The following is a 13,145-nucleotide window of genomic DNA, read 5'->3' as shown; positions in this document are numbered from 1 at the left end:
GTACCATTTCCAGCACTAAGAGCTATGTATACTGAAGCTCACAGAGGCTATTAGGAGTTGTGTCAGACAATCAACTCAGAGCCTTGCTTGATCATCTGTGCTTTCTAATATTGGTCTCCCTATCCCTGATCTTGAATAAAACTTTAAAACCAGAGAGATGGCTTATATTTTATACAACATTACTAATATTATTTTTTTAAATGACTTTACATATTGACATGACATTCACTATTCCACAACCATGGCTATATTCTTGTAACATGTGAGTGTACTTCATACAGAGGCTTCTTTCCCTAATTATCAGTGTACTTATAGGAATGTTAAAATTCTTACTGTAAATCTTCATATCAAATAATAAATGACATGTAACATAAAATTCTATTTTAGAAGATAATCCTAATTTAACACTATCTGGGTGGAAAAGCTCATCAAAAAGAACTATTAAAATAAGGGGGAAAGACAGTTTAAAGCAGCAGTTCTCAACCTGTGTGTCACGACCCCGGCGGGGGTCGAACGACCAAAACACAGGGGTCGCCTAGAGCCATCGGAAAATAGGCGACCCCTGTGTTTTGGTCGTTCGACCCCCGCCAGAATGCGATCCACAGGTTGAGAACTGCTGGTTTAAAGTTTAATAATAGTTCCATCGACAACCAAAAATAAGTTGTTATTTTAAGAAGAATGCATAGCTCTTAAAAAGCAGAATTTTACAATGAATAATTTCTACCACGTTTTTAACCCATTAGGTATCACCTTCTTTGCCTGAGTTTCTTAATTATTGATATATTCAGGAAAAAATATCTTTTCTGAAGAGATCATGTGTATATTTGTGTGTGTGTGTGTGCATGTTCACACATGTATACATACTCTCATAGTCTTTTTTTTTTTTTTTTTTTGTATTTTTCTGAAGCTGGAAACAGGGAGAGAGAGTCAGACAGACTCCCACATGCGCCCGACCGGGATCCACCCAGCACGCCCACCACGGGCGACGCTCTGCCCACCAGGGGGCGATGCTCTGCCCCTCCGGGGTGTCGCTCTGCCGCGACCAGAGCCACTCTAGCGCCTGGGGCAGAGGCCAAGGAGCCATCCCCAGCGCCCGGGCCATCTTTGCTCCAATGGAGCCTTGGCTGCGGGAGGGAAAGAGAGAGACAGAGAGGAAGGAGGGAGGGGTGGAGAAGCAAATGGGTGCTTCTCCTATGTGCCCTGGCCGGGAATCGAACCTGGCTCCCCTGCACGCCAGGCCGACGCTCTACCACTGAGCCAGCAGGCCAGGGCCTCTCATAGTCTTTTAAGAAAGCCAGAGGGGGTTCAGAGAATGGGAGTGTGGAAAGTGGTCAGAGTCAAGGCACCAAATAATATTCATTAGTCTCTAATATGTATGAAAAGAAGAATTGGGCAGAAAGAGTGAAGGGAAGATAGTAGCAGTTGTGGAACTTCAGCAATCCCCTTTCGTCACAGGTATCAAAGAGAGCTTTGCCAGGTTTCCTTAAGTTAATCAGAGGCAAAGACTGGTCATGTGGTTATGCTTGCAGATTTCAAATACCGACTCCCAAATATCTCCATCATAGAAGAATTCACATAATATGCTTACATTACCAAGTAAGGCCAACATATCTAAACTGTTCTGTTTAATACCTTTATTTTTATTTGCATATTAAAAGCTTTTTTAATAAAAGTTAAATATTGATACAGAAGGTATTCATTCAAAGTGAGTGTGTAGGTTTTGAATATAGGGAATGAAATGAATATGGGATTTCACTTATATCTTTTGGTTGAGTTACAATTCCATAAAGCCAAAATATTATGTATACAATAATGATACTCTATATTAAACATAACACACATTCAATAAACAATAATAGCATACTTTGTGTAATTCTTTTCTTTTTTCCCATGCTGTTTTTGTTTTCTTTGTAGGAATGCAATTTTATGTCCATTGAATCTAATAACTATAAAAGGTAAGCTTGTATTTTGTATGTCCTCTCCTAAATTACATCTTCCTATTAGGTCCTAAAGAAATTTGCTTCTCCTCTACACTCAAGTGCCTCCCTAAGTCTAAGAAGGGGACTAAAACCAACAAAGAATATTTGAACCAAACTAGTGTGTATAACTATAGCTGAACATGTTACTTTACCTATAACCTGGTAAATAATGTCTTCTCTAAGTGAAGTTAATGTAGCTCAATAGTTCCAAGCTTGTCTACCATGAGTCATTGGGTCAGTCTGCTTTAGCTCTTTGAGCCCCACTGGTCTCTTTCTCAAAGGTTGGTTTTGAGGATGAAATGAGATAATGCATACAGAAAAGCCCTTGTCTGAGTGCCTCACACAAAGAAACACTCATTGATAGGTGCTGGTATTACAAAAGTGCAGATGACAAAGACAGTAACAAAAAGTGGCCATTGCTTTACTTAGAAGAGGGTCTCCCAAGGCATCTTCTCAAGGATTCCTTGGATAGGACAACCTATTGTTCCAATGGTGGGAGGTATAAGTGAGTGAAGGATGGAGTGTTTTCTGGACAACTGACTAGAAAGATGGACAAGCTCCGTGAATTACAATATCAATCACTTACTATACACCACATATCCTACTAGGCTCTTTATTCAGAGCTAAGACCAAACTGGTCTTGATTCCCTGTTGCATCTTTTACTAGCTCTGTACACTTGGGAAAGTACTTAACTTCAGTTTCAGTATCTCAGTTTCCTCAAAAATAAAATGGATATAATAGCCTGACCAGGTGGTGGCGCAGTGGATAGAGCATTGGACTGGGATGTGGAGGACTCAGGTTTGAGACCCCGAGGTCACCAGCTTGAGCGCGGGCTCATCTGGTTTGAGCAAGGCTTACCAGCTTGAGCCCAAGGTCACTGACTCGATCAAGGGGTCACTTGGTCTGCTGTAGCCCCCTGGTCAAGGCACATATGAGAAAGCAATCAATGTACAATTAAGGAGCCGCAATGAAGAATTGATGTTTCTCATCTCTCTCCCTTCCTGTCTGTCTGTCCCTATGTCTCTCTCTCACTCTCTCTGTCTCTGCCACAAAAAATAAAAATAAAATAAAATAAGGATAATAACAGTGGCCCCTCCTACAGTTCTGTGTCACAGAATTGTTATAAGAATTAAAGGAGTTAATATTAAAGGTTTTTAGACCTGAGTCAGGCACCTGGAAAGCATTCTGTTACTAAATGGTAAACAATTTTTTAAAAATAAAATAAGATATCTTCCGTTTTTTCTTCCTTTGTCACTTATAACTGTCTACAGTCTCCTTGGCTGCTTTTCTCTCCTCCCCAATGTGTTAACACTGGCCTGTCCCAGAGCCCAGTTCCTGGCCCTCTTTTTTGTTTCATTGATATATATTTCCACTCCCTTGGCAAGCACTGCCAGTTCCATGGCTTCAAATACCAGCTATCTGCTGATGACTCAACTCTTTCCTGAACTCCAGACTCACAAAATCCTGTTCTCACTTCCACATGTAGGTCTAAAAGCCATCCCTAACCCAATGTGCATGTCATTCAAACACCAACCTCCCATTTTACCTCCTCAATCCATAGACTTTCCATTTGCAATGGAGGGCAAGTCTGTCTTTCTAGCTTCTCGGACCAGAAACCCTGAAATCCTCTGTGAATCCTCTCTCCTTCACACTGTGTCTTACCCAGGAGTCGGAAACCTATGACTCGCAAGCCAGATATGGCTCGCATACAAATCTTTAATAAAAATAATAATAACATTAAAAATATAAAACATTCTCATGTATTATAATCCATTCATTTCCTACCACTCATATTCATGGTTGCAGATGGCTGGAGCCAATCACAGCTGTCCTCCAGGACAACACTAAATTTTTATTGGATAATGCGTAATGTACAAGGGTTGTTGTGAGGTCAGGAAGCAAACTTCCCTCCTTTTAATCAAGTAGTCTGCTAGCTAATTGCAGAAACCCTTTTGACAAAGAAGATGGCTAAAAGAAAAAAAGATGAGGAGTATCGTACTTTTCAGCAGGAATGGACAGAGAAATTCACCTTTGTGGAGAGAGCAGGTTCTGCACTGTGTTTAATATGCAATGATAAAATAGCATCGATGAAACGGTCAAATATAAAGCAGCACTTCGACACACGCCATACTACATTTGCATTGAAAAATCCAGCAGGAAACAGCAGAAAGAAACCATGTCAAGAGCTACTGTGCAGAGTGCAAGCTAGTCAGCAGCAACTTCATGTTTGGACACAAGGTGACTGGAATTCGGCTAGCTTTGCTGGTGCTTTACCAATTGTGAGAAACGGAAAGCCATTCACAGATGGGGAGTATGTCAAAACATTCATGCTTAATGTTGCCAATGAACTTTTTTATGAATTTTCGGATAAAGACAAGATAATCAAATGAATAAAAGATATGCCTCTGTCGGCAAGAACTGTTCACGATCGTACCATCATGATGGCAAATCAAATTGAGGCAACACAAGTGAAGGACATAAATGCAGCACTATTCTTTTCTCTCACTTTGGATGAGTCAACAGACGTAAGCCATTTATCCCAGTTCAGCGTGATTGCAAGGTATGCTGTCGGTGACACACTACATGAGGAAAGTCTTGCTGTTTTGCCTATGAAAGAGACAACAAGAGGGGAGGATTTACTCAAATCTTTCACTGAGTTCGCTAAAGAAAAACATCAGTGTACTGATGGTGCTCTGTGCATGCATGGTGGGGAAAAACAGAGGATTCATAGCGCTTCTTCGTGAACATGAAAAGAGACCTATCCTAAGTTTTCACTGCATCCTACATCAGGAGGTGCTTTGTGCTTAGATGTGTGGCGAGCAGCTTGGTGAGGTGATGTTGCTGGTCATTCTGGTGGTCAACTTTATTGTTGCCTGAACTTTAAATGATCGCCAGTTTAAAACACTGCTGGATCAAGTTGGCAATAATTATCCTAGTCTGCTTCTGCATAGCAATGTGAGTTGGTTGTCAAGAGGGAAGGTGCTCAGCCATTTCACGGCTTGTCTGAGTGAAATCCGAAATTTTCTTGAAATGAAAAACGTTGAGCATCCTGAGTTAGCTAACACTGAGTGGCTCCTGAAGTTCTATTATCTCACGGCCATTACTGAATATCTGAACCAGCTCAATGTGAAAATGCAAGGCGTTGGAAATACAGTCTTATCCTTTCAACAAGCAGTGTTTGCATTTGAAAACAAGCTGGAACTCTTCATCGCTGACATTGAAACAGGTCATTTACTATACTTTGAAAAACTGGGAGAGTTTAAAGATGCATGCACAGCAAGTGGCCCTGCTAACATCTTGATCTCCAGCATCAAGCGGGCTTCACATCTAATCTGCAGTCATTCAAAGTGCGCTTTGGAGAACTTTGTGAGCGCACTCATCTTTTTAAGTTCATCACCCATCCACATGAGTGTGCAGTGGACAGCGCCGACCTGAGTTATATTCCCACTGTCTCCATCAGAGATTTTGAGCTACAAGCTGCTCACCTGAAGGCCTCAGACATGTGGGTGAATAAGTTCAAGTCACTGAATGAAGATTTGGAAAGACTTACACGACAGCAAGCAGAGTTGGCAAGCAAACACAAGTGGGAAGAAATGAAAAAACTTCAACCTGTGGACCAGATAATTGTCAAAACTTGGAACATGCTCCCATCACATACCACACACTGCAGCGTGTGAGTATTGCTGTAGCAACAATGTTTGGCTCTACATATGCATGTGAGCAGTCTTTCTCACATCTGAAGAACATTAAGACCAACCTATGATCACGTTTAACGGATGGAAGTCTCAACTCCTGGATGAAGCTTAACCTCATCACGTATCAACCAGACTACAAAGCCATCAGCGAAACCATGCAGCACCAGAAGTCACATTAATGGTAAGAAGTACTTTATTCATCACTGGTTAGCAATAGCATAACAACATTATTAAGAAGAATTCAGAGACTTATTGTACTTTAAAAGTGTTGGTCTTACATAAAATGCACACATTTACTTGTATTTAGTGTTAAACATATTGTATGGCTCTCACGGAATTACATTTTAAATTATGTGGCATTCTTGGCTCTCTCAGCCAAAAAGGTTCCCGACCCCTGGTCTAGCCCATCAGGGAATCCTGTAGGTTTCACCTTCAGAATGTATTCAAGGGTCTCAGCCTATCTCACCATCTGTGCGGCCACCACACTGGTCTTACTTGATGATGACACTGGCCTCCACACTGCATTTCCTATTTCTTCCTTTTACCTTAGCAGTCTATTCTCACAGTGGCCAAGGTGATCTTTTTACAAAATAAGTCCTCTAAAATACAGAACAATACAAGAATGTCCACTCTCAACACTGTTATTCAACACTGTTCTGGAAGTCCTAGCCAGAGCTTCAGACAAGAGAAAGAAATAAAAAGCATCTAACTTAGGAAAGAAGAAAGAAGAAGTGTCACTCACTTTTTTTCCAGATGACATGGTTCTGTAAATAGAAAACCCTAAAGATTCTACTAAAACACTATTTGAAACAATAAACAAATACAGTAAAGTTGCAAAATACAAAATCAATGTACTAAAGTTGACTGCTTTTCTATATACTAACAATGAATCTTCAGAAAAAGAAATAAAAAATAAAGAATTATTTTTGTAATTGCAACAAAAAGAATAAAATTCCTAGGAACAAACTGAACAAAGAATGTAAAGAACCTATACACGAAAACTACAAACATTTATTAAAAGATATTGAAAAAAACAAAATGAAATGGAAAGATATTCTGTGCTCATGCATTGGAAGAATCAACATAGTTAAAATGACCATATTACTCAAAACACTATACAGATTTAATACAATCCCCATCAGGGTTCCAATGTAATTTTTAAAGATATAAAACAAAAATTCATCAGATTTGTATGGAATCATAGAAAACCAGGGATAGCCAAAGCAATCCTGAGAAAAATGAATGAAGTCAGAGGTATTACACTCCCTGACTTCAAATTATACTACAGCATGGTATTGGCAGAAAATCAGACACACATACCAATAGAACATAACTGAAAACTGATAAATAAAACTACATGTAGATGAGCAATAATTTTTGACAAAGGAGCCAACAACACACAATGAAGAAAAGAAAGCCTCTTCAATTAGTGGTGCTGAGAAAATTGGAAAACTGCATGCAAAAGAATGAAACTAGATTACAGTTTGTTACCACATACAAAAATTAATTCAAAATGGATCAAAGACATAAATATAAGATCTGAAACAATAAATTACATAGAAGAAAACATAGGTACTAAACTATGGACCTTTGTCTTAGAGAAGATTTTATGAATTTGACCCCAAAGGCAAGGAAAGAAAGGCAAAAACAAATGAATGGGACTAAATATATAAAAATAAATAGCTTCTGCTCAGCAAAAGAAAACTTCCAACAAAACAAAAAGGCAACCAATTGAATTTGAGATGATATTTACAAACAACAGCTCCAACAAGGGCGGTTAATATCCAAACTATATAAAGACCTTATACAACTCAATACCAAACAAACAAACAAATAATCCAATGAAAAAATGGGGAGAGGATCTGGACACTTCTCCCAAGAGGACATATAAATGGTCAAGAGGTATATGAAAAAGATGTTCAACCTCAGTAGCTATTAGGGAAATGTAAATCAAAACTATAATGAGATACCACCTCCCACCTGTTAGATTGGGTATTATCAGTAAGAAATGTAATAACAAATGTTGGAGAGGCTGTAGAGAAAAAGGTGCCCTCATTCACTGGTGGCAGAAATGTAAACTGGTACAGCCACTATGCAAAAGAGTTTGGCATGTACGGGGCCAGTAGCACAATAGATAACGTGTCTGACTACAGATCAAAAGAGTTTGTCAGGTTTTCAAAAAATTAAGAATAGTTACCATAGGACCCAGAGACCCCTCTTCTGGATATCTACCCAAAAATATTTATTTGCAAAGGCATATGCACCCCCATATTCATTGTAGTATTATTCATGGTAGCCAAGACATGGAGACAACCAAAGTGTCCTTCGATAGAGGATTGGATAAAGATGTAGTACATATATACTATGGAATACTACTCAGTCATAAAAAATGATGAAATACTGTCATTTACAGCAACATGGATGAACCTGGAGAATATCATGTTAAGTGAAATAAGTGAGACAGAAAAAGCTAAGAACCATATTCTTTCACTCATATGTGGGATATAAAAGTGAAAACTCATAGACAAAGACAAGAGTATGGTGACTACCAGGGAAAATTGGGTGGGGGTACTAAAATGTAGAGGGGACCAAATATATGGTGCTGGAAGATGATTTTACTTTGGGTCAAATCAATGCAATATACAGATCATGTGTCATAGAAAAGTACACTTGAAACTTATTGATTGTATTAACTAATGTTACCCCAATAAATTTAATTTTAAAAAGTAAGTCAAGACACATCACACTTCTTCGCAGAACTTTCTGCTGGCTCCCATTTCACTTGGAGAAGAGCTAAAGTTCCGATACTGACCTGCAGAGTCTTGTCTGCATAACTTAGGACTCCAGACTGTCCCTTACCTAACTTCATCCTATTTCCCTCAGCCACATTGGCCAAGAGCACCATGCTTCGCAGACTTTTGAATGTTAGTCCCATTTTCCTGGAATGTTCTTACACTTAGCTATTTCCTTCACCCCCCACAAGCCTTTACTCAGGTGTCATTTATTTTTCACTGTTGTCTTCAATAGTGATTATATATATTTAAAATCGTAACCCCCTCACTATGCCTGATCGCCTTCTTACTATAAAGCATCTTTCACCTCCTACCACACTTCTTAATTTACTTATTGTGTTTACTGTCCAGTGTCTGCCATCCTCCCTAGAATGTAAGCTTTGCAGGGACAGAGATATTTCTGTGTTAGTTTACTCCTGGATCTTAAGCTCCTATAACACCTGTCTGTCACACAGCAGGAGTCCAACATATACTTATTAAGTGAATATAATATTCACAAAATATAATCTCTAAGGGCTGGCTTATAAACTTAAAGATATGGATGAACTTGCTAAGTCAGGATTCTGACACAGGCTCATGTTCTGCCTGTCATAATTTGTTCTTCCAAATCAAACTTGTATTAAACCATCCCACCTTTCAAAGGACACACTGTTGAGCAAGCAGTCCACTCATGTCATATAGCTGTTGAAAAGTCATCATACAACTAGCATTTAGTGAGTGCATGTACTTGGTCAAAGAGTGAGACAAATGACAAGGATTAGCAAACACAGTTTGTAAGTTTCCAGTAGTAAGTTTAGATCATGTAGCAGAGTATCCTTACATACTATATCCTCTATGTGGGCCAAGTGACCAAGCTGAGCTCTCTCAGGCCTTTGCATGATCCAGTGGTATAAGGAAATACCACCTTCCCTAATATAACTACCAGAGCTTCAACACATCTTTGCGAAGTTGCATCCTATAAAACAAGTTGATTAGGCTAGTCTGAAATATTTGGTTTCCTCTTGACAAAGACAGAGACTTTGCTGGGAGAAACTACTCCACTCACCAAAATGAAGACAGTGAAGAATATGACGACAATTGCAGCCGTAATGAAGAGTTTTTTCCGGGGAAAGACAGCAGCAGGTAGGAGAAACACCAACGCAAAGCATATGGCCCCTCGGAGCCCTCCATAGGCAATGATGAACTGATCCTTAAAGGTCAGAGGAATTGTCCGGAACCAGTTAATGGCCTGAGTCAGAACAAAGACACCTGAGAGGGAAAAAAATAGAACCAAAGAAAACAGACTGTGTGAGACTAGAATATATAAATACAAAAACTAGTTTTCTGTGCTTCTGTGATAGGGAAAGGATTTAAGAATAGGCTCCTAGGAATATTTCCCCCTTTTCTCTGCCTGACTCATAGGTGAAAGATAATGAATTAAAAATGTGAACTCATGAGAGCCAATAATGGTTAACTCCTAACAAAGGCATGAAAATGCTTGAGGAAGAACAGACAAGGAAGAAGAAGAAAGAGAACAAGAAAGAGGAAGAAAGGGAAAAAAGGAGGAAGAGCAGAAGAAAGGAGATGCAGAACATATAAAAAAGAAGATCAGGCAAATGAAGTAGCAATAGCAGCAAAGGTGAGAGGCAATAAGAAAGCCCCACTCTTTCAGTGAATGGACGAACTACCAAAGCTTCAACACTTGGGAACACATGCTCTCACCCAGTGCTCGCCAGATCAGACAAAAGGCCAGGGTGAAGCAGACGAAGGCCCAGTTCCATTCGTGGTTCTTCCCGACGGTGGACACACCCATGAAGATGAAGATCAGGGTCTCGCTGACACTGCTCAGCATCTTCATGAAATACTTGATGGTCGTATAAGACTTCTGAGATACATTTTCTTCCACATACTTGTTCATGGTCATTGCACAAGCAATGATTCTACAAGAAAATATACAGTTTTTATTTTACCAGGACAATGATCCTAATCAGAATATGCATCAGAAATTAAGAGCTAAATATGGCCCGTCCTTCTGTCCATGACCACAACACTATCAATTTATTTTTATAATAAAATGTGATTGGCATGCTTGGAAATCCTACTATCTCTGGAGGTCTTTATTAATATCTATGGTGTGAACTATTTGGCTTTATCCAGCCTTGTCCTCAAAGTTCTCCTTACTCCAGATCCATATTATCAGAGGTCTGTGGACACTGGCATCATCAGCTATCCTGTCAGCATCACAAAGAAACAGTCCATAATAAATCATAATAAATTCAATTATCTTCCTATAAAACCAGTTTTATCTTTTCTATTCCTCTAGTACCTAAAATGCTAAGCTATTGCCTAAAATCCTCAATTTGAAACTATGATCACATTGAACTTCTTGCCCCAGCCATACTTCCTCAATGACACCCCCAGCCTCAAATTGGTCACCAATTGTTTTCTATCCTTCAACTTGAGTATCCCTGGGAGCACCTTTCTTTTAGCCAGATGATTTAGTTCTAGGTCACATTTCTACTTATTTAGTGTGTCCACTTCTAGAAAATATTAAATGTGTCACTAAGTTCTGAAAATGCCTAAAGGAAAGAAGCTCTTTAGTTTGATTTCCCCAGCATGTCCAAAACTCTAGGACCACATGATGTCCATTTTAATATAGCACCTTTGTACACTCTGGTAAAGAAAGGTCTCTGGGATCAAGTCCTAAATTGTGCACTTGAAGCCCATCACACACTTTTCTTACTGGACAATTCCAGTTTCACATCCTACCCTTTCTCCACCCAGCTTGTGCCAAATGCCTCAATTGTCTTTAATTTCCCAAACATGCCCTGCCCTTGCTGTCTTCTTACCTCACCTTACACATATACTCCTCTCTGCCTAGAATGACACACTTGAACAAATGCCACCATGAAGTTTAGTATAAGCTGGATAATAGCTTACACTAGGCACCATAGGAAGAGACAAGCTGTTATCAGATATCAAAGGACTTCATTATCTGAGGGTGCTGTAGAATAAGACAGGAGGGCAGAACATGATTGAGCTTCCTCCTTCCCCTGAGTGATGACCAAGCCATAACCCAACTATTGGTCATGATCTATAAAGTCTTCCACATTCTCACAACTTTAGAGTTAAATGACCCTACATGCACCCTCATGCCCAAATACTGCGTGTAGTCCTCCTTACCCTGAGAAAATTTCTGATACTTTAGGAAAATCCTCCTGTGAGTACAAGGATAGGTAGCAGAATGAAACCTAAAGGTTATCTGAGTTAAGACCTAAACAGGTAACCATCAAAGTGTTTTATTGTTAAGGAACAAATACGTTCCTTATATAAAAGACGTGTATTTATTTGTGCCCCATATTAAAACAAAACAAAAACCCCACCAAGCCAAGGATCGTGTATTTAGCCACATGTCACCACCCCCAGAATGAGCAGGTATTTATTCTAGATATATATGCATAAGGAATACATAATTCATGCTGTTACCAAAAGAAAAAGTACCTTATTAAATAGGCTAGTAAAATTTGGCCACATAAACACACCACAAAGCCTGCAAATAGTTGAGGGCTTATATAATAATAGTCAACGTTATAGCACCTCTACTCTGTCTGTGCCAGGTACTGTGCAAACACACTGCATGAATTATGTCAGCTAAACCTCCTAACAAGCCTCTGAGGCAAGTTCTGTTATCATTCTCATTTTACAGATGACAGAACAAAGGCAGACAGAGGTCCACTTACTCAAGAGTACACTGCTAATAAATGGCAATGCCAGAGTTTTAACCCAGGGAGTGTGACTCAAAGCCAACACTGTTAAGAACTTTGACCTCACTCTTTCCAAGCTCAGCATGAACCTGATTATCTCTGATGTAAGAAAGGCCATACTTACTCCTCTGCCGATCCCTTGCTCTTCCTTCCTTAATCACAAGCCTATCTGTATCAGTCTCCTATGGTGTATTAGTCTCCTATGCTGTAAGAAATTACCAAGAACTCAGTGACTTGCAATAACACAAATTTGTTGTCTTACACTTGCAGAGCTCAGAAGTCCAACACCACTTTCACTGGGCTAAAATCCAGATTTTAGCAAGGCTGTGTTCTCTTTGGAGCTCTAGGGGAGAATCGGTTCCTTACCTTTTGTAGTTTCCAAAGGCTGCTTGCAATCCTTGGCTTGTGGTTGCATTTCTCAAATTTCTGCCTTTCATTCATATCTCCTTCTCTAACTCTGACCCTCTGCTTTTCTCTCATCAAGATCCTTATGATGTTATTAAGCCCCCCTGGATAATCCAGGGCCACCTCCCCATCTCAAAATCCTAACTTAAGCACATTGGTGAGCCTCTTTTGCCAAGTAAGGTAAAATATTCACAGGTTCTGAAGACAAGAATCTTTGGGAGCATTATTCAGCTGACCACACCATTGCTGGCTGTGGTGGTGACCACAACTAAGTACATACCTCCAGATGAGTGCAGCCAGAGTTAGTCAAATATGCTTGGGGACAGAAACAGCAAGAGCTCTGTCACACTGACTTGACAAGAAAGACTGGAGTCTCCACCAGCTGACTGGGAGTGAAAAGTGGCATCTCTCTGAGTGAGTCTGGAGGGGGCGCCTTGCCAGTCCCCACATGAACATAAACCATTGGTTAGCTACAGTTCTGAATATCCTCCTCTGTTATAGTTTGTGTTAATTTTTTCTTTAATCAGACC

The 13,145-nt window shown here is 39.7% G+C and overlaps 1 protein-coding gene across 1 annotated transcript in view; it reads right to left on the bottom strand.

Annotated features, from left to right (window-relative positions):
- The window catches only part of SLC9A2 (solute carrier family 9 member A2), a 125,039-nt gene that overhangs the window by 52,660 nt on the left and 59,234 nt on the right, over positions 1 to 13,145 (bottom strand). The window contains exons 4-5 of the mRNA XM_066377507.1: positions 10,169 to 10,386; positions 9,513 to 9,715 (exon numbers count right to left, since the gene is read on the bottom strand). Coding sequence (XP_066233604.1) covers positions 9,513 to 9,715; positions 10,169 to 10,386 — 421 coding nt within the window. The remainder of the gene's footprint in view (positions 1 to 9,512; positions 9,716 to 10,168; positions 10,387 to 13,145) is intronic.

This window comes from Saccopteryx leptura, chromosome 3, assembly GCF_036850995.1.
Source record: "Saccopteryx leptura isolate mSacLep1 chromosome 3, mSacLep1_pri_phased_curated, whole genome shotgun sequence".
Classification (NCBI taxonomy): Eukaryota; Metazoa; Chordata; class Mammalia; order Chiroptera; family Emballonuridae; genus Saccopteryx; species Saccopteryx leptura.
The sequence above is the reverse complement of the archived record's forward strand: the minus strand, read 5'-3'. Positions and strand labels throughout refer to the sequence as shown.